General features: G+C 40.7%; 1 protein-coding gene across 1 annotated transcript in view; it reads right to left on the reverse strand.

The window, feature by feature from the left end:
- The window catches only part of LOC140732658 (dynein axonemal heavy chain 8-like), a 952,247-nt gene that overhangs the window by 226,155 nt on the left and 704,556 nt on the right, over positions 1 to 21,536 (reverse strand). The window contains exons 57-59 of the mRNA XM_073055351.1: positions 17,277 to 17,386; positions 14,275 to 14,438; positions 9,515 to 9,707 (exon numbers count right to left, since the gene is read on the reverse strand). Of these exons, the coding sequence (XP_072911452.1) occupies positions 9,515 to 9,707; positions 14,275 to 14,438; positions 17,277 to 17,386 (467 nt within the window). The remainder of the gene's footprint in view (positions 1 to 9,514; positions 9,708 to 14,274; positions 14,439 to 17,276; positions 17,387 to 21,536) is intronic.

The raw sequence follows: 21,536 nt of genomic DNA on the forward strand, positions 1-21,536 counted from the left end.
CAGTGGCATATCATAGGGATTGACAATGGGATGCTTGTTACTTGTTTTATATGGTCTTATATTAATGATCTTGATATAAATGGAGGCAATACAAATTGTAATTTTGCATATCACAAAATTGGTCTTATTGTTGACATGAAGAGAGTGGTCTTTGGAATTAACTTGGTAAAATGATGGGAAGAGGACTAGCAGGTAGAACTTAATCCTGAAAATGTGAAATGATGCATTTTGGGAAGACTAAGAAAGCTAAGAAATGTACATAATATTGGATATTAAAACTAACATCCACTTGGCATCTGGCTTGTGAAGTGCTGATGCCACTGCTCTCCTCAACACAACCAAGCCCCAGGTTTATATACTCTCAACGAATAGAGGCACTGGTTCCTACGCTTCCTTTAAATACAATATGACAGCATTTTACATAGAAACATAGAAAATAGGTGCAGGAGTAGGCCATTCAGCCCTTTGAGCCTGCACCACCATTCAGTATGATCATGGCTGATCATCCAACTCAGAACCCTGTACCTGCTTTCTCTCCATACCTCCTGATCCCTTTAGCCACAAGGGCCATATATAACCTCCTCTTAAATATAGCCAATGAACTGGCCTCAACTGTTTCCTGTGGCAGAGAATTCCACAGATTCACCACTCTCTGTGTGAAGAAGTTTTTCCTCATCTCAGTCCTAAAAGGCTTCCCCTTGATCCTTAAACTGTGACCCCTCATTCTGGACTTCCCCAACATCGGAAACAATCTTCCTGCATCTAGCCTGTCCAATCCCTTTAGAATTTTATACGTTTCAATAAGATCCCCCTTCAATCTTCTAAATTCCAGTGAGTATAAGCCTAGTCGATCCAGTCTTTCTTCATATGAAAGTCCTGCCATCCCAGGAATCAATCTGGTGAACCTTCTCTGTACTCCCTCTATGGCAAGAATGTCTTTCCTCAGATTAGGGGACCAAAACTGCACACAATATCCTAGGTGCGGTCTCACCAAGGCCTTGTACAACTGCAGTAGAACCTCCCTGCTCCTGTACTCAAATCCTTTTGCTATGAATGCCAACATACCATTTGTCTTTTTTACCGCCTGCTGTACCTGCATGCCCACCTTCAATGACTGGTGTACAATGACACCCAGGTCTCGTTGCATCTTCCCTTTTCCTAATCGGCCACCGTTCAGATAATAATCTGTTTTCCTGTTCTTGCAACCAAAGTGGATAACCTCACATTTATCCACATTAAATTGCATCTGCCATGAATTTGCCCACTCACCTAACCTATCCAAGTCACCCTGCATCCTCTTAGCATCCTCCTCACAGCTAACACTGCCGCCCAGCTTTGTGTCATCCGCAAACTTGGAGATGCTGCATTTAATTCCCTCGTCTAAATCATTAATATACATTGTAAACAACTGGGGTCCCAGCTCTGAGCCTTGCGGTACCCCACTGGTCACTGCCTGCCATTCTGAAAAGGTCCCGTTTACTCCCACTCTGCTTTCTGTCTGCCAACCAATTCTCTATCCACATCAATACCATACCCCCAATACCGTGTGCTTTAAGTTTGCACACTAATCTCCTGTGTGGGACCTTGTCAAAAGCCTTTTGAAAATCTAAATATACCACATCCACTGGTTCTCCCCTATCCACTCTACTAGTTACATCTTCAAAAAATTCTATAAGATTCGTCAGACATGATTTTCCTTTCACAAATCCATGCTGACTTTGTCCGATGATTTCACCTCTTTCCAAATGTGCTGTTATCACATCTTTGATAACCGACTCTAGCATTTTCCCCATCACCGATGTCAGACTAACCGGTCTATAATTCCCCAGTTTCTCTCTCCCTCCTTTTTTAAAAAGTGGGGTTACATTAGCCACCCTCCAATCCTCAGGAACTAATCCAGAATCTAAGGAGTTTTGAAAAATTATCACTAATGCATCCATTATTTCTTGGGCTACTTCCTTAAGCACTCTGGGATGCAGACCATCTGGCCCTGGGGATTTATCTGCCTTTAATCCCTTCAATTTACCTAACACCACTTCCCTACTAACATGTATTTCCCTCAGTTCCTCCATCTCACTAGACCCTCAGTCCCTTACTATTTCCAGAAGATTATTTATGTCCTCCTTAGTGAAGACAGAACCAAAGTAGTTATTCAATTGATCTGCCATGTCTTTGTTCCCTATGATCAATTCACCTGTTTCTGACTGTAAAGAACCTACATTTGTCTTGACCAATCTTTTTCTTTTCACATATCTGTAAAAGCTTTTACAGTCAGTTTTTATGTTCCCTGCCAGCTTTCTCTCATAATCTTTTTTCCCTTTCCTAATTAAGCCCTTTGTCCTCCTTTGCTGGTCTCTGAATTTCTCCCAGTCCTCAGGTGTGCTGCTTTTTTTTTGCTAATTTATATGTTTCTTCTTTGGACTTGATACTATCCCTAATTTCCCTTGTCAGCCACGGGTGCACTACCTTCCCTGGTTTATTCTTTTGCCAAACTGGGATGAACAATTGTTGTAGTTCATCCATGCGATCTTTAAATGCTTGCTATTGCATATCCACTGTCAACCCTTTAAGTATCATTTGCCAGTCTATCTTAGCTAATTCACGTCTCATACCTTCAAAGTTACCCTTCTTTAAGTTCAGAACCTTTGTTTCTGAATTAACTATGTCACTCTCCATCTTAATGAAGAATTCCACCATATTATGGTCACTCTTACCCAAGGGGCCTCGCACAACAAGATTGCTAACTAACCCTTCCTCATTGCTCAATACCGAATCTAGAATGGCCTGCTCTCTAGTTGGTTCCTCGACATGTTGGTTCAGAAAACCATCCCGCATACATTCCAAGAAATCCTCTTCCTCAGCACCCTTACCAATTTGGTTCACCCAATCTCTATGTAGATTGAAGTCACTCATTATAACTACTGTTCCTTTATTGCACGCATTTCTAATTTCCTGTTTAGTGCCATCCTCAACCTCACTACTACTGTTAGGTGGCCTGTACGCAACTCCCACCAGTGTTTTCTGCCCCTTAGTGTTATGCAGCTCTACCCATATCGATTCCATATCCTCCAGGCTAATGTCCTTCCTTTCTATTGCGTTAATCTCCTCTCTAACCAGCAATGCTACCTCACCTCCTTTTCTTTCCTGTCTATCCCTCCTGAATATTGAATATCCCTGGATGTTGAGCTCCCATCCTTGGTCACCCTGGAGCCATGTCTCTGTGATCCCAACTATATCATATTCATTAATAACTATCTGCACATTCAATTCGTCCACCTTGTTACGAATGCTCCTTGCATTGACACACAAAGCCTTCAGGCTTGTTTTTACAACACATTAGCCCTTATACAATTATGTTGAAAAGTGGCTCTTTTTGCTTTTTGCCCTGGATTTGCCTGCCTGCCACTTTTACTTTTCACCTTACTACTTTTTGCTTCTACCCTCATTTTACACCCCTCTGTCTCTCTGCACTTGTTCCCATCCCCCTGCCACATTAGTTTAAAGCCTCCTGAACAGCAGTAGCAAACGCTTCCCCTAGGACATTGGTTCCAGTCCAGCCCAGGTGCAGACCGTCCTGTTTATACCGGTCCCACCTCCCCCAGAACTGGTTCCAATGCCCCAGAAATTTGAATCCCTCCCCCTTGCACCATTTTTCAAGCCACGTATTCATCTGAAATATCCTCCTATTTCTACTTTGACTAGCACGTGGCACTGGTAGTAATCCAGAGATTATTACCTTTGTGGTCCTACTTTTTAGTTTATCTCCTAACTCCCTAAATTCACCTTGTAGGACCTCATCCCATTTTTTACCTATATCGTTGGTACCTATGTGCACCACGACCACTGGCTGTTCACCCTCCCATTCCAGAATGTCCTGCAGCCGCTCAGAGACATCCTTGACCCTTGCACCAGGGAGGCAACATACCATCCTGGAGTCTCGTTTGCGGCCGCAGAAACACCTATCTATTCCCCTTACAATTGAATCCCCTATCACTATAGCTCTCCCACTCCTTTTCCTTCCCTCCTGTGCCGCAGAGCCACCCATGGTGCAATGAACTCGACTGCTGCTGCCTTCCCCTGATGAGACATCTCCCCCAACAGTATCCAAAACAATATATCTGTTTAGGAGGGAGATGACCTCAGGGGACTCCTGCACTACCTGCCTACTGCTACGCTGTCTAGTGGCCACCTCTTCCCTTTCTGCCTGTGTGGCCTTTACCTGCGGTGTGGCCAACTCCTGAATGTGCTATTCACGACTTTCTCAGCATCGCGGATGCTCCAGTATGAATCCAATCGCAGCTCCAGACGCTCAATGCGGTCTGCCAGAAGCTGCAGTTGGACACACTTCCTGCACACATAGTCGTCAGGGACACTGAAAGTATCCCTGATTTCCCACATGATGCAGGATGAACAAACCATGGGGCCGATCTCAGCTGCCATGACCTACCCAATACTTGCCTCAACTTTTGAAACTTTCTCCTTTGAAAGGAACTTACCTGGCCTTACCTCACTTGGAGTGAAGCTCGTCCTCAGCCTCTTCTCGTCAAAGCCTCAAATCTCCACTCCTTCACTGGCCCACTCACTCACTGGCCACTTTCCACAGGCCGCTCTGCTTGAGGTAACCCTCTATTTATTTGTTTGAGCTTTACAAACTGCTTGGTCACCTGACCTCGATTGCCCAATCAGCTGCTTTCTGCTGAGTCTGAGCTATTTAAATCTTGATTGTCTAATCAATGATCATCTAATCAATTTTGTGTGATCCCTTTCAACTCACCAGGATCCTGTTCCCAATCTCTCTTGAAATTCAGTGGAGTCTATTTCTAACCTTCTTTGAAACTCACTGGGGGTTTTGTGTTCTGCGCTCCCTTCAGATTTACTTAAGTTAGACCTACTGCATTGTTAAACTTCTAAAAAAGGCATTAATTAAAAATGCCTTGGAATAATGTTCAGAATTCTGGTTAATCTGCCAATATAGCACTACCAAAGTTCCAAATGTGCCAAATTTAGAGTTCTATTGTAAACAAGAAAGGCAAGACCCTGGCAAGTACATGGGGTTACAGGGTGGGCTTACATCTCAATCTCACATGTTTGGTGGGGCCACAGGTTGTCTTCCCTAGACTTCATCAGACGACAGAATCAGAGTGTAGCAATTGTGGGGATCTTGTCCGGGATTGATGTCATTAGATGTTGTGTGATTGCCCTGAGCATTGGTTTGGTGGGTTGTGTGTTTAACAATAGACAATAGACAATAGGTGCAGAAGTAGACCATTCGGCCCTTCGAGCCTGCACCGCCATTCTGAGATCATAGCTGATCATCTACTATCAATACCCGGTTCCTGTCTTGTCCCCATATCCCTTGATTCCCTTATCCATAAGATACCTATCTAGCTCCTTCTTGAAAGCATCCAGAGAATTGGCCTCCACTGCCTTCCTAGACAGTGCATTCCAGACCCCACAACTCTCTGGGAGAAGAAGTTTTTCCTTAACTCTGTCCTAAATGACCTACCCCTTATTCTCAAACCATGCCCTCTGGTACTGGACTCTCCCAGCATCTAGAACATATTTCCTGCCTCTATCTTGTCCAATCCCTTAATAATCTTATATGTTGCAATCAGATCCCCTCTCAATCTCCTTAATTCCAGCGTGTACAAGCCCAGTCTCTCTAACCTCTCTGCGTAAGACAGTCTGGACATCCCAGGAATTAACCTTGTGAATCTACACTGCACTTCCTCTATAGCCAGGATGTCCTTCCTTAACCCTGGAGACCAAAACTGTACACAATACTCCAGGTGTGGTCTCACCAGGGCCCTGTACAAATGCAAAAGAATTTCCTTGCTCTTGTACTCAATTCCCTTTGTAATAAAGACCAACATTTCATTAGCCTTCTTCACTGCCTGCTGCACTTGCTCATTCACCTTCAGTGACTGATGAACAAGTACTCCTAGATCTCTTTGTATTTCTCCCTTACCTAACTCTACACCGTTCAGATAATAATCTGCCTTCCTGTTCTTACTCCCAAAGTGGATAACCTCACACTTATTCACATTAAATGTCATCTGCCAAGTATCTGCCCACTCATTCAGCCTATCCAAGTCACCCTGAATTCTCCTAACATCCTCATCACATCACACTGCCACCCAGCTTAGTATCATCAGCAAACTTGCTGATGTTATTCTCAATGCCTTCATCTAAATCGTTGACGTAAATCGAAAACAGCTGTGGTCCCAATACTGAGCCCTGCGGCACCCCACTAGTCACCACCTGCCATTCCGAGAAACACCCATTCACTGTTACCCTTTGCTTTCTATCTGCCAACCAGTTTTCTATCCATGTCAATATCTTCCCCGCAATGCCATGAGCTCTGATTTTACCCACCAATCTCCTATGTCGGACCTTATCAAATGCCTTCTGAAAATCGAGGTACACTACATCCATTGGATCTCCCTTGTCTAACTTCCTGGTTACATCCTCGAAAAACTCCAATAGATTAGTCAAGCATGATTTGCCCTTGGTAAATCCATGCCGGCTCGGCCAGTCTTTGCTAAACTATTCCCCAGTAAAGTGATTATGCTATGTAGATATGGATGCTGCCGGGGTTGAGCAGTGGTGTGAATCCATGGGGTTACTGGTAATGAATGCGTGTGTGTTAAGTTGGGTAGATATTCGTATCCTTGATGAATTGTTAATTCAAATTTTAAGTACTGTTAAAGCTGTAAGAAAAGTTATGTTTGTGGGGTGGAGGTTTGATAAAATGGCGGGCAAAGACTTTGTTTTAGTTCAGACTAGCGCCTAAGTAATAGCAGTGGAACTGCCTGGTACTATTGGGACCCCAATAGAGGGGTGGCTGTGGGCTGTTCATAGTTTCTGGGAAGAGGAGAGTGTAGGGGAGTGGGCTGAATTGCAAGTCGAGTCTCACGTGGCGAGGGCCGAAAACTTCAAAGACAGGGCTCCCTCGTTTCTGCGGAGCGAGGGGCAGGTGTGGTCTGATTCGGAATGTCTAGTGAGACCCCCAGCAAGGAGTGAGAATTCTGAGCTGGTAGCTTCCCTTACCTCCCTGGCAAATAAATGGAAAAATGCCCAGGTTCAAAGCTATCGAAGGCTCCACCTGTTCTCAAGAACAAAGCCCACCCCTAAAGGGGAAGAGGAGTATGGGACTTGGGCAGAGCAGACCTCTCAGATATTAGATTAGTGGCAGTGCTCTGATGACATAAAACAACAGCGATTGGTTGAGAGTTTAAGAGTGCTGGCTGCTGATGCAGTGAGAGACGTAAAGGCACAGAATTCCCTTGCCACTTCTGCAGCCTACAAACAAGCACTAGAAAAGGTGTTTGGTCTGATGGGAAGCCCAATGGAGCTCATAAACATAGAACATAGAATAGTACAGCACGTTACAGGCCCTTCGGCCCACAATGTTGTGCCGACCCTCAGACCCTGCCTCCCATATAACCCCCCACATTAAATTCCTCCATATACCTGTTTAGTAGTCTCTTAAACTTCACTAGTGTGTCTGCCTCCACCACTGACTCAGGCAGTGCATTCCACGCACCAACCACTCTCTGAGTGAAAAACCTTCCTCTAATATCCCTCTTGAACTTCCCTCCCCTTACCTTAAAGCCGTGTCCTCTTGTACTGAGCAGTGGTGCCCTGGGGAAGAGGCGCTGGCTGTCCACTCTGTCTATTCCTCTTAATATCTTGTACACCTCTATCATGTCTCCTCTCATCCTCCTTCTCTCCAAAGAGTAAAGCCTTAGCTCCCTTAAACTCTGATCATAATCCATACTCTCTGAACCAGGCAGCATCCTGGTAAATCTCCTCTGTACCTTTTCCAATGCTTCCACATTCTTCCTATACTGAGGTGACCAGAACTGGACACAGTACTCCAAGTGTGGCCTAACTAGAGTTTAATAGAGCTGCATTATTGCATCATGTCTCTTAAACTCTATCCCTCGACTTATGAAAGCTAACACTCCATAAGCTTTCTTAACTACCCTATCTACATGTGAGGCAACTTTCAGGGATCTGTGGACATCTACCAGATCCCTCTGCTCCTCCACACTACCAAGTATCCTGCCATTTACTTTGTACTCTGCCTTGGAGTTTGTCCTTCCAAAGTGTACCACCTCACACTTCTCCGCGTTGAACTCCATCTGCCACTTCTCAGCCCACTTTTGCATCCTATCAATGTCTCTCTGCAATCTTCGACAATCCTCTACACTATCTACAACACCACCAACCTTTGTGTCATCTGCAAACTTGCCAACCCACCCTTCTACCTCCGCATCCATGTCGTTAATAAAAATCACAAAAAGTAGAGGTCCCAGAACAGATCCTTGTGGGACACCACTAGTCACAACCCTCCAATCTGAATGTACTCCCTCCACCACTATCCTCTGCCTTCTGCAGGCAAGCCAATTCTGAATCCACCTGGCCAAACTTCCCTGGATCCCATGCCTTCTGACTTTCTGAATAAGCCCACTGTGTGGAACCTTGTCAAATGCCTTACTAAAATCCATGTAGATCACATCCACTGCACTACCCTCATCTATATGCCTGGTCACCTCCTCAAAGAACTCTATCAGGCTTGTTAGGTTCCACTGCTAACGTAATGGTCTTTCTGTAGAAGCAGTGTTTGGGTTATGGTTAGAGATAACAGGTGCTTTGGAATGTGAGCCATCCAATGGAGGGAGTGTATTTTTCATGTTGTGTGCCTGACACTGGTGTGTGAGCTGGGTCTTGGGTTCAGCAGGAGATGAAGGTAGAAGACACTGGAGAGAAGAGGTCGTAGTGCTCGACCCGGAGCAGGGCCATGATCCAACAAAAGCCAGGGAGATCAGCGAAGGAGGATCGGCGAAGGGGAAACTGTGAGCTCCAACTTGTGCACAGTAGGCCATTTCATTTGCTTTTTCTTTACTAATCCTTTAGTCAACTTAAGAATTATAAAGCTAAATCGTTTAAATGTATACGGTGTACTGTCTGTTATTTCATAGTACTGATTTGTGACAGGGTAACAAATCACGCTGCATCCACACAAACCTGGGGTTTTGGGGTGGGCTTACACCTCAATACATTTGGTGAGATTGTCTTCCCTAGACTTACTCAGCCAACAGAACCAGAGTATTTCAGGTAGAATGCGATTACAGTGGAGAGAATGCAGGGGAGATTCATTAGGATGTTGCTGCAATGGAATGCTTCAGATATTAGGATTGACTGGATAGGCTAAGTTTGTTTTGTTTAGAGTGCAGAAGACCAAAGTGGCAACCTGACTGTGACAAAATTACGAGAGGCATAGACAGAGTACATATTGAGAATTTGTTCCCCCTTAGAAGTATCTATAATCAGAGGGCATAATTTCAGGCAAGATGTAGATTTAGGAAGCATCTAAAAATATTTTTGAGATGAGGGTGCAGAAATTGGGAAAAGTATAAATAGGTTCTTCATGGCTGGCATAGACACAGTGGGACAATGGATTTAAGTCCTAACTTATTTTTATAAACAGAATTAATAAATTACATACCATTTCATAGACTTTTGGAACAACAAATACATAATCTTCAGGTTCTTCACCAGTTGGCTCTGGCATTTCACGAAGAAAGTCGACGAAGTATGGCTCTTCAGAAAGCTTTTCAGATGAGTCTTTTCCAATGTTTTTTTCAATTGTACGTGTCACTGCATCTTCAAACCATTTTTTATCTTCTTCAGTTACAAATCTAGTAATACAAATATTAATGAGAATGAATTACACTATTATGAACACTGTTTAGAATACGAATAAAATGTTTATATCTTTAATAGTACATAACTTGTTTAAATGTGATATGAAAATAGTCTGATCACAAACAAAAGAATATCTGCAGATGCTGGAAATACAAGCAACATACACAAAATGCTGGAGGGATTCAAAAGGCCAGGTAGCATCCATGGAAAAGAGTGAACAGTTGACGTTTTGGGCTGAGTCCTGATGAAGGGTATCAGTCTGAAACATCAACTGTTTACTTTTTTCCATAGATGCTGCCTGGCCTGCTGAGTTCCTCCAAGATCTTGTGTGTGTTGCATGAAAATAGTCTGATCAATTTATTTCAATCATTTGGATTTATAAAGCATCCCACTAGAGTACAGTGATTGAAGGGACAATACCTGGGAAATCAACATCAGAAATGTAATTGCCAATCACTCTGCTCCTTCAAAGCTTTGAGCATGATGCTGGAAATGAAGCTCTTTTCTAAAGAATGTGTAGTTACACTAGACCGGATAAGTCCGTAACCGAAGGTTTTTTTCTTCGTTTTGACCCTCTGTCCATACTGAAACAGCGTTTTCCTCCTCCGAAAACGGAGATTTTCAGGAACGCTCTCCAGAGTGAATAAATCTGAAAACGCCTAATATCTGGCGTAGTGTGTACGGGGTAACCGGCTATTTTTAAAACCGCTGTCATGACATGCCGGAACAAATGGTGGTGGCAGCAGGGAATTTCATTGTTTTCTTGATTGCAACCTCCAACACCACAACAATATCTGACAATAGATGTGCAACAGCCTAATGTAACATTGTATGGAAATACAAGATAACACTGATGAAGACATGTTTTATACATTTAACAATGTACTTTATTAATGTATTGCTTGTGCAAACATTCAATAGATGCAATTGTCACTTTTGCTCAGTAACTTGTTTTATTACACATGTTAAATACAGCAAAATAATACACAAAGACATGGCAAAAGTAAAGGCAAACAAATGAGGTAACAGCATATTTCACTTTTGCCCAGCAACAAGCCTTATTGCATTTAGTTGTAGCTGTCGTCCCTCTCATTGGTGAAGAGACTATGGTTGTAGGAAATGTTTCTGGACAAACGTGCACCAAGTCTTTCATCTGGTAATTTCCTTTTAAGTTTTTCTAGTCTGTAACTGGACAAACGCACACCAACTCTTTCATTTGGCAATTTCCTTTTAAGTTTTTCTAGTTTGTAACTGAACAAATGCACAACAAGTCTTTCGTTTGGCAATTTCTTTTTAAGTTTTTCAAGTCTGTAACTGGACAAACGTGCACCAAGTATACTGTTTCCTCTTCACTTGTTTTCTGTGTGTCCTGCGCATGCCCAGTAGGAGGAGATTCACCCAAATATCAGTTTTAATGTGAACAGAGGTATTTAAAAAAATGACTAGTGTGGATGCCTGTCGTTTTTACACAAAACCGGCGTTTTCAAAATTATCCGGTCTAGTGTGGACGTAGCCTAAGATAGGCAAACGGGCCATTGTCTTGAATGATGTAAGCTAGCCCACTAATCTGATGCAACAACAAATTTATGCTGATCAAATTATTTTACAAACTATGGTAGTGTTTGTACAGAGAGCAGCAAAGAATAGGCTAGAAACTGAGTAAATTTAAATAATATAATGAAGAAGGAATAAGAATCCTAGATCAATAAAATCTTATTGTCACTCAATCTATTATTTCTATGATACCTTTTAGAAAAAGCTGACTTTTTTTTGGCACACAGTTCAGTGTTTCCCCCATAAACATGTTACTTGTTCTCAGGAATATGCTCAATTACCATTTGACAACTGATAAGCTGAATTTCATAGAGTCTTAGAGCAGTACAGTATAGCACATAAACAGGCCCTTTGGTCCATCTAGTCTGTGCCAAACTGTTATTCTTTCTAACCCCATCAGCTCACAGCTGGACCATAGTCATCCATACCCTTCCCATTCATGCACTTATCCTGACTTTTCTTAAAATGTTGCAATCAAAACTGCATCCACCATTTCCAGTGCAGCTTACTCCATGCTTGCACCACCCCCTGATTGTTGTTGTTCCTCTCCAAACTTGTGGCGCATCGGGTGGCAACCTTGCCATTTCTTTAGTATTTGTCTGTTGCCAGCTTGATGCTCAACCCTGCATGGATAGAAAGTGTGCAAGGAGCCAGCTGGAGTCGAACCTGGAGTCCAGTATGGATGCCAGTACCCCACCAACTCTCTGAATGAAGAGGTTTCCCCTCAGGTTCCCCTTAAATATTTCACATTTTACCCTCATCCTATGACCTCTAGTTCTAGTCTCACTCAACCTCAGTGGAAAAAAGCCTTCTTGTATTTACCTTATCTATACCCCTCATAATTTTGATTAGATTTATCAAATGTCCCCTTATTCTCCAATGCTGCAGGGAATAAAGTCCTAACCTATTCAACCTTTCCCTATAATTGAGATCCTCAAATACTGCAGCATCCTTGTAATTTTTCTCTGTATTCTTTCAATCTTATTGATATCTTTCCTGAAGGTAGATGAACAAAACTGCACACAATACTTCAAATTTGGCCTCACTAACATCTCAACTCCTATAATCAATACTCTGATTTATGAAAGCCAATGTGCGAAAACCTCTCTTTACAACACTATCCATCTGTGATGCCACTTTCAAGGAATTATGAAACTCTATTCCCATCTGTTCTACATTTCTCCTCATTGCCCTACCATTCACTGTGTAAGTCCTACTCTGGTTTGTCCTCCCAAAGTGCAACAGTTCACATTTGTCTACATTAAACTCCATCTACCATTTTTCAGCCCATTTTTCCAGTTAGTCCAGATCCCACTGCTAGCTTTGATAGCCTTCTTCACTGTCCATTACAGCCCCAATCATAGTGTCATCTGCAGATTTGCTGATGCAGTTTACAACTTTATCAACCAAATGATCATACATTGCAAGAAAAATAAGATTGTTTATTGATAGGTGATTTTTAACTTTCCACATATTGATTGGGACTCCCATACTGTAAAAAAAATTGGATAGGGTAGTTTGTCAAATGTGTTCACGAATGTTTCCTTAATGATTATATCAAGGTCCCAACTAGAGAGAGCGTGATACTCAATTTCCTGTATCCAGTCTTCCATTCCAGGGACTGCAGTAAGTAGAGTTGTAGACAGTATTTAAATAGTGAACTACCCAGACATAGAAAATTATGGGTCTCCTCTTCAAAAGAAAACAAAAACAATCCTATTTGTGAGATTGGATTTGTCATACACAAAACCATGCTGACAATTTCTAATCAGTCTTGGCCTTTTAAATACCGTAAATACAAATAAATATATGGATGACATGGTAGCATAGCAGTTAGCATAACACGGAATACAAGATGTGCAGGAGTACACACAAGAAGGAGGGAAAAAGAAGGCAAGAAATGGATCCAACAAGCAAGGTCATGGAAAATCCCAAGAGATTCTTCATGGTATCTTAATCAACTAGATGGTTGAGGAACTGCAAAATGGTGTTCAATCCAGATATGTGTGAGGTGATGCATCTTTGGAAGTCAAACCAAGGTAGGACTTCTGCAATAAATACTTGAGTCCGAGGAAGTGTAGGACAGAAGGATGTAGGACTGCAAGTACAGTGTTCTCTAAAAGTGACATCACAGGTAGACAGGGTGTTGAAGGAAGTGTTTGACATGCTGGCCTTTATCAGTCAGGGCACTGAGTATCAGAGTTGGGACATTACATTGCAATTGTACAAGAGGCTGGTGAAGCCATACCTGGAGAATTGTATACAGTTTTGGTTACCCTGATACAGGAAATACATCATTAAACTAGAAAGATTTATGAGAAGCTTGTCAGAATTCAAGGGAGAGATTGGGCAGGCTAGGACTTTATTCAGAGACTGAAGGTAATTTATGGTATAAAATCATGAGGGTATAGACAGGGCTTTTTTTCTCCCCAGGGAAAGAGAATCAAAACTAGGGGGCATAGGTTTAAAGTAAGATGGGACTATTTAAAAGGGATGTGAGGGGCAACTTATTTACATGAAGAGTGGTGTATATTTGGAACAAACTGCCAGACAGGTATGGCAGATGCAATAGCAACATTCAACATATATACCTGGACAGGTACATGAATACAAAAGGTTTAGAGAAATATGGGCCAAATGTAGACAAATGGGACTAGCTTAGATGGGCATCTTGGTTGGCATGGATAGCTTGCCGAAGGGCTATCTCTGTGTGCAGTATTACTCTAGGACACCATAATGGACTATGCTTGTACAATGCCCTTTCTTAGCAATGCCTTGATCTTCATTCAATGAATTCTGAAAGACTACTATGGTTACTGCTTTTTCAGGAAACATTATCAACCCTTTGCTCTGATCTAACACTATCTTAAATATGGCTTATTTCTGCTCCCATTCTTATGTTGTTATGCTGTGAGTCTGCATCATATTGACTGGTGCAATTTTGTCAATACATACTGCCCAAGAGAACTGCAACAGTGTTAATTTCTCTCTTAGCATTGTAGTTACCTGTCTGAAATTACTCTGGTGCATTCATGTTTGAACAAAGCCAGCAATGTCTCTTCATCACAACATTCCTCATATTTAATGGTTAGCATTCCCTGCCAGATGCGGGATAGATCTCTCAGGTTAAAGATGTAATGAAATTTAGCTGGAGTAGGTAACATTTTTACCTGAGAGAGAGAAAAAAAAAACCAAATCAAATTTCAAGATGAGAAAATATCCCTCTTGGTGACATCTGAAACTATAATTACATATTCTTAAAAAATCTTACTAAATTATTTGAGTTCAGCAGTCATCTTCCATTAAACTCCAACTAAATTATAGCATCCGACGAATGATAAGCATTATATGTGACAAATATCAGATTTATAGATTGAAATTCTTAAAAAAGAACTAACTGAATTATGGATGAAGTGGTAGTTTTTTGAGTGATAGTGCTCAGGATTTTCTTCAGCTATGCTGAACATCTCCTTTACAAAATGTATCTTTAAATTGCTATACACAGATGAGCACATTTTGAGCATATGAAAAGTACTGAACTTAGGCATGAAGTTAGGGGTGAGGGTGCAGAGGAGATTCACCAGATGTTAGAGGAGAGGGTGCAAAGGAGATTCACCAAATGTCTGAGATGGAGTGTTTAAATTCTGGGGTAAGATGGATATGTTGGGTTTGTTTTCCATGGATAACAGAATTGAGGGATATAGGAAACTTTTCCCAATAGCACAGGCATCTAAAAACAGTTTAAGGGTAAGAGGTTAGAGGAAATCTGGTGAAGAATTTTTTTTCAGCCAGAAGGTGATTGGAATCTGGAAAATACTACCTGATTTTTGTGTTGGAGACAGGTAAACTCACAACATTGGACCTGGTGGGTCAAAGTATCAAACAAAATGTTACTATTTTCTTATCAATATGCACTTATCTTTCTTTAATAAAGGAATACAGGTCCTGAGTTTTCAGCTCCTCACCTGAAATACAATTTAATTGTACATATTGTCTTCCTACTTGAAACCCTATTGTTAATTCAAGCTGACAAACTTATTTGAATATTTTGAAGAAGCCGATGAGGACAATTTCTGTATTTTATTAAGGCTTTTCAGGAGCTGGTCAAAAGAATGTAATTCCATGGGAACCAAGGAAAACTTTGAAATTGAATGCAAAAATGACATAGTGGCATGGAAGTCTATGGTTGCAGATTTTTATGTGGCTTGGAAGATTATCATCAGTAGGGTTCTCCTGGGCCAAGTATGTAAGGAAAAATTGGAAAAGCTAGGATTGTTTTCTTTGGAGCTGAAGATAGAATTAATTGATGTGTATAAAATTGCGAGGGGCCTAATAAAGTAAAGGTGAACAAATCTTTTTCCTTTTACAGAGAGTTTAAAAATCAAGGACATTGATTTAAAGTAATTGCTGAAAGGATTAGAAGCGCGAAAAGGAAAATTCTTTTCACCCAGAGGGTGCTAGGGTTCTAGAATTCATTGCCAAGAAAGGTACTGGAAACAAAGTATTTAATATATATTTATACAAGCCATGGCATGTAGAATCACTGCTTAGTTCTTTTTTGAGCTGCACAGACTTCTTGTGCTTCTGAGTGTCATAATTTGATTTAATAACACTTGTTTCCACATTGACAAAACTATCTGCATTCATATATATACTTTTCTGCTTCTGCTGAAATTCTTACCTCTATACTATCAGCTCTATACAGTACTGGTTTACTGCAAATCTTCTATCCCTTCCATTTTCCACTCATCGAAACACCACTTTTAAATGGAATGTACTGCTTTGAACTAAGGACCTTGTATTCTTATATTTTTGACACTTGCCTTGAACAACCTGTGTATTTGCTACTACTCAGCTTTGATCTGATGATCATAAAATTATGGAGAACCTATTGAACAGGAACTAATGATTCACCTGAATAAATCCTTTCTGATGTTTATGTTTCATATAAACTTTGTTCCATTCTTTTCTTGTACTTGAATAATTTCTACTTTAATTCTGAATATTTTTTCTATTACATCTGAAAATGTTCAAACACCACCAGTCTCTTTGAAAAGGCAGCTCTGTCAAATTGTTTATTTGAGTTTTTGGAATTATTTTATTATTGACACTTCAATTTTTGACTCTCATACAAGTAGACATGTCTACAACATCAAACCTTTCTCAGTCTTTGAAATCTTTGTTTAAAGACTGGCAGTGCGCCGAGTGTTGGAAACTAGGATTCACAGATACTCAATGGCTGGCACAAATAAAATAGGGTAAAGTAGGGTAAAACAGGGTAAGGAGTCTGTTTCTTCCTTCCTGTATGGCACTGGAAGTAATTTATCTAAAAAATTTCTTTGACCTCTCATGAAAAAGCACTACCTTTTCAATCTTTGTTAACTGATACATCTCTTTTCATGTTTGAGCAGGGGATGAAAATAAATTTTCCAACTATACTGGCATACACCATAGAGGTCTCATTTCTCATAAGCCTGACACACTGGCTTTCACAGAAAAAGCTCCAAATATAGAGACTTAGTAAAGTCAATGGAGACTACCTTAACACTGTTATGTAGCATGTTATTTTTTATCTTATACTTTTACGTATAATGAATGTATCCCTCCAGTGCAAAACTAAGAAAAAAAGTAAGTTTAAAAATAAAGTTTTAGATTAAGTATTTCAGTGTACTTAACTGTCTGTGACATCCTGAGATCATAGGAGGGACAATAAAGATATAATGTTTTCTTTTTTCACTCTCTGGGATTCTTGACCTTTGATATCTTCACTTTCTGACAGTTTTAAAATTCTTTTTTAAACCTAGTCATCCAGCTCTTCATTCTGAGAGAGTTTGGCAGACATTCCCATAATTAATTCTCTTTTTGAAATGGTTGTATTTTACAATAAAGTAATTTCAGTGTTTATTTTCCCTCTGTTAGCATTGAAACTGATATGCCAGTTTGAATTTTAATGATAATAATATGAACAATGCAATTTTCAAGAAAATGATCCCTCACATTATCAGTACCTTTGTCCACTGCCAAAGGACCCTGCTAGAGACAACAAGTTTTGATATCAAATTACAGACTTCAGGTATGAAATGTCTGGCTGGGTGAAAATATCCATTTCCAATAATTCCTGCAAAAGATCAATAAAGAATTTATATTGTTGATGTTTGCATTAATAATTATTTAAGAGATATTTCAACTCTTTGGACTTTTGGGGGGCATCATATGAAATGCAGTCCAGTGTGAAAGATAACAGATTTGAGAGGAGAACAACATGTCAGGGAATACAACATAAATAATCGGATATTAAATGTGCAAGAGTAGGTGATTCCTGAAATGTATATGCAAAGTTCTCCAAAGGCAGCCCAACAGCAGGCAAAATGGTCAATAGGGCAACTACATGCAGTGTATTTCTCTATATAGACATATAGTAGCTGAATGGATAATAGCAACAGAAAATACAGTGGAAACATGAGGGAGACTGCACATAACAAAAGCTGCTGGAGAAATTTAGCAGGTCAGGCAGCATCCATGGAGGCAAAAAGGTCAAGACCCTGAATCAAGATTAAGAGTGCAAAGGAGAGGTAGCTAATTTAAAGTGGTAAGGGAGAGGGGTGCAGCAGGAACACTGAAGGTAGACCATACAGTAGAACAGTACAAGCCTTTTGGCTCATGATGTTGTGCCAGTCTTTTAACCTATTTCATGATAAATCCAACCTTTCCCTCCTGCATAGCCCTTCTTTTTTTCCTTTCATCCAGCTGCATATCTAAGTCTCTTAAATGACCCAAATGTACCTGCCTCTATCATCAACCCTGGCAACTCATTCCATGCATTCACCACTCTATAAAAGAACAGATACCTCTGACATCCCCCCCCCCCCCCACCCCAATATATTTCTGCTATCAGCTTGAAAAGCCACTTGTACTAGCTATTTCAGCCATGGGGAAAAAGCCAGTGGCTGTGCACTCTTCACGATGCCTTATCATCTTGTATATCTTTATCAAGTCATCTCTCATCACTCCACAGAGAAAAACCCCAGTTTGCTTAACCTTTCTTCCCAAGACTGACTCTTTAATCCAGGTAGTATCCCAGTTAATCACCAAGTCACTTGCCAGATCTGACAAGGAGATAGACGCAATAGGTAGATTCAAGCGAGGGATTGTTGGGCAGATGGAACCTTGTGTGGGAAGGAAGAGTGAAGGAAGTGCCTGGGAGGTGATATGTAGAGAGAAAAATGGCTACATAAAGTAAAATTTATTTTACTTTCATTTATTTTCAAAAATGAGTTTACTGTATCTCACTGGATGACATCAGATTATGTTCCTCCACATTATCATGTGGTGTTTAGTTAGATAAATTTCTCTCAAGGAATGGATGACCCCACATGTACATAATTTAAATGAGGTATTAGCCTTTATAAATAAATAGTTACTTCTTAATGTTTGTTATTGATCTTAATGCAGTTATTAAGACACCACTAATCGGCATGAAGATGAACATTTACAAGATTGAACTGTGTTGAGCAGGGAAGATCCTTCATAGACTTACCTGCTCTACAGAATTGCAATAGTGTGAAACTTTAAGCATGTGTCTGCCGCAGTGCAAGCTACTAGCAGAACATTGGTACCCATCATGTTGAGTTTCAAACTGGGACCATTGAACAAGTACCAGGTGAATATGAAAACTTTGCAGAGGGTGGTAATATCATTAATTTCAATAGCAATATATTTTCCTATCATATTGTTTATTCCTATCATAACTTTGATAGAAATAGATCAGAGGACGGTAGCAAGATAGCACTTATTTTCTTACACAGGGACCAAAGGAGTTTTCAACAAGGATTTAGAATCCTTTGCTTTATATACTAGCAAGCAAGTTTATTTGTATAGCACTTTTCAAACACAAGACAGTCAAAGTGCTTTTCACAAAACAAGATATAAAAAAATCGAATATTAAATTTCAGACAATATACACAGAACAAAATCACACAAAAATAGATATCATAAATAGAAGTTACAGTGTAGGAGATTCAAGTTAAAAGCTACAGCAAAAAGAAAAGTTTTAAGCCTCAATTTAAAAAAGCTTAAAGTTGGGGCAGACTTCACATCTTCTGGAAGGTGGAGCATAGCAACTGAAAGCTGCTTCACCATGTTTAGTTTTCACCCTGGTGACGGTAAGCAGTCTTGCCCTAGATGGCTTGAGAGCTCAGGAAGGTACATAAAGTTCACCAATGACACGACCGTGGTGGGTTTCATCAGCAAGAACGACGAGTCAGCATACAAAGAGGAGGTGCAGTGGCTAATGGACTGGTGCAGAGCCAACAACTTGTCTCTGAATGTGAACAAAAGAGATAGTTGTTGACTTCAGGAGGGCATAGAGCGACTGCTCTCCGCTGAACATTGATGGCTTCTCCATAGAGATCGTTAAGAGCACCAAATTTCTTGGTGTTCACCTGGTGGAGAATCTCACCTGGTCCCTCAACACCAGCTCTATAGCAAAGAAAGCCCAGAAGAGTCTTTACTTTCTGTGAAGGCTGAGGAAAGTCCATCTCCTAACCCCGCATCCTCATTACATTCTACAGGGGTTGTATTGAGAGCATCCTGAGCAGCTGCATCACTGCCTGGCTCGGAAATTGCACCATCTCAGATAGCAAGACCCTGCAGCGGATAGTGAGGTCAGCTGAGAAGATTATCAGAGTCTCTCTTCCCGCCATTACAGACATTTACACTACACGCTGCATCTGCAAAGCAAACAGCATTATGAAGGACCCCACGCACCCCTCATACAAACTTGTCTTCCTCCTGCTATCTAGGAAAAGGCACCGAAGCATTCAGGCTCTCACGACCAGACTAGGTAACAGTTTCTTCCCCCAAGCTATCAGACTCCTCAATACCCAGAGCCTGGACTGACACCAACTTACTGCCCTCTACTGTGCCTATTGTCTTGTTTATCATTTATTGTAATGCCTGCACTGTTTTGTGCACTTTATGCAGTACTGGGTAGGTCTGTAGTCTAGTGTAGTTTTTTTCTGTGTTGTTTTTACGTAGCTCAGTGTAGTTTTTGTACTGTTTCACATAGCACCATGGTCCTTAAAAATTGTTGTCTCATTTTTACTGTGTACTGTACCAGCAGTTATGGTTGAGATGACAATGAAAAGTGATTTGACTTGATTTGATAATGCAGCAAGAGATCAGAGTTGTATTTCCACCCTGGATCATTCAGTGCTTTATAAACCAATTTTAAAATCAATCCCCTGAAGTACAGGAAGCCAGTGTAGTGATCTGAGAACTGGAGCGATATGTTCTTCTTATGAAATGAACAGAAATATCCTTTTAATGGTAATAATAAATGTAATTGCAGAGAATGAATGCCATCAAAATTGGTGCTTCTCTAATTCAGAATCTCAAACCCAAGGACCAGACCTATACCCAGACCTCTTGAAACTAATGGAACTAGATCCAGATTGTGCCCTTATACACACTTCTGTCTCGTTCCCTAATAGAAGATCCACTTGGGATCTCAAATTGGGATTGAATAGGTCTCTCTCTAGTTGAGACCTCTACATGTTGATGAAGGAAACTTTCCTGAACACACTTGACCAACTCTGTCCTAATCCTGATATGTTATGAGAGTCCCAGTCAACATTTGGAAAGTTAAAATCACCTACAACAAGCTTATTTTTTTGCAACTTTCAACTATCTCTCTTCTAAATCCCACTGACTATTTGGTGGTCTATAATATACAGTGCCTATAAAAAGTATTCACCCCCCCTTGGAAGTTTTCATGTTTTATTGTTTTACATTATTGAGTCACAGTGGACTTAATTTGGCTTTTTTGACACTGATTTTGATACTCTTGTGTCAACGTGAAAACAGATCTCTACAAAGTGATCTAAAATAATTACAAATATAAAACACAAAATAATTGATTGATTGAAGTATTCACCCCGTTCAAGTCTGTTTTCTGTAGATGCATGTTTAGCAACAATTACAGGCCCGAGTCTGTGTGGATAGGTCTCCGTGAGTTTTGCACATCTGGACATTGCAATTTTTCCAATTCTTCTTTACAAAGTTGCTCAAGCTCTGTCAGATTGCATGGGGATTGTGAGTGAACAGTCCTTTTCAAGTCTAGCCACAAATTCTTAATTTGATTGAGGTCTGGGCTCTGACTTGGTCACTCCAGGACATTATATTTGTTATCTATAAGCCATTCCTGTGTAGCTTTGGCTTTATGCTTGGTGTCATTGTCTTGCTGGAAAACAAATCTTCTCCCAAGTCAC

The sequence above is a fragment of the Hemitrygon akajei genome, chromosome 9 (genome assembly GCF_048418815.1).
Source record: "Hemitrygon akajei chromosome 9, sHemAka1.3, whole genome shotgun sequence".
Classification (NCBI taxonomy): domain Eukaryota; kingdom Metazoa; phylum Chordata; class Chondrichthyes; order Myliobatiformes; family Dasyatidae; genus Hemitrygon; species Hemitrygon akajei.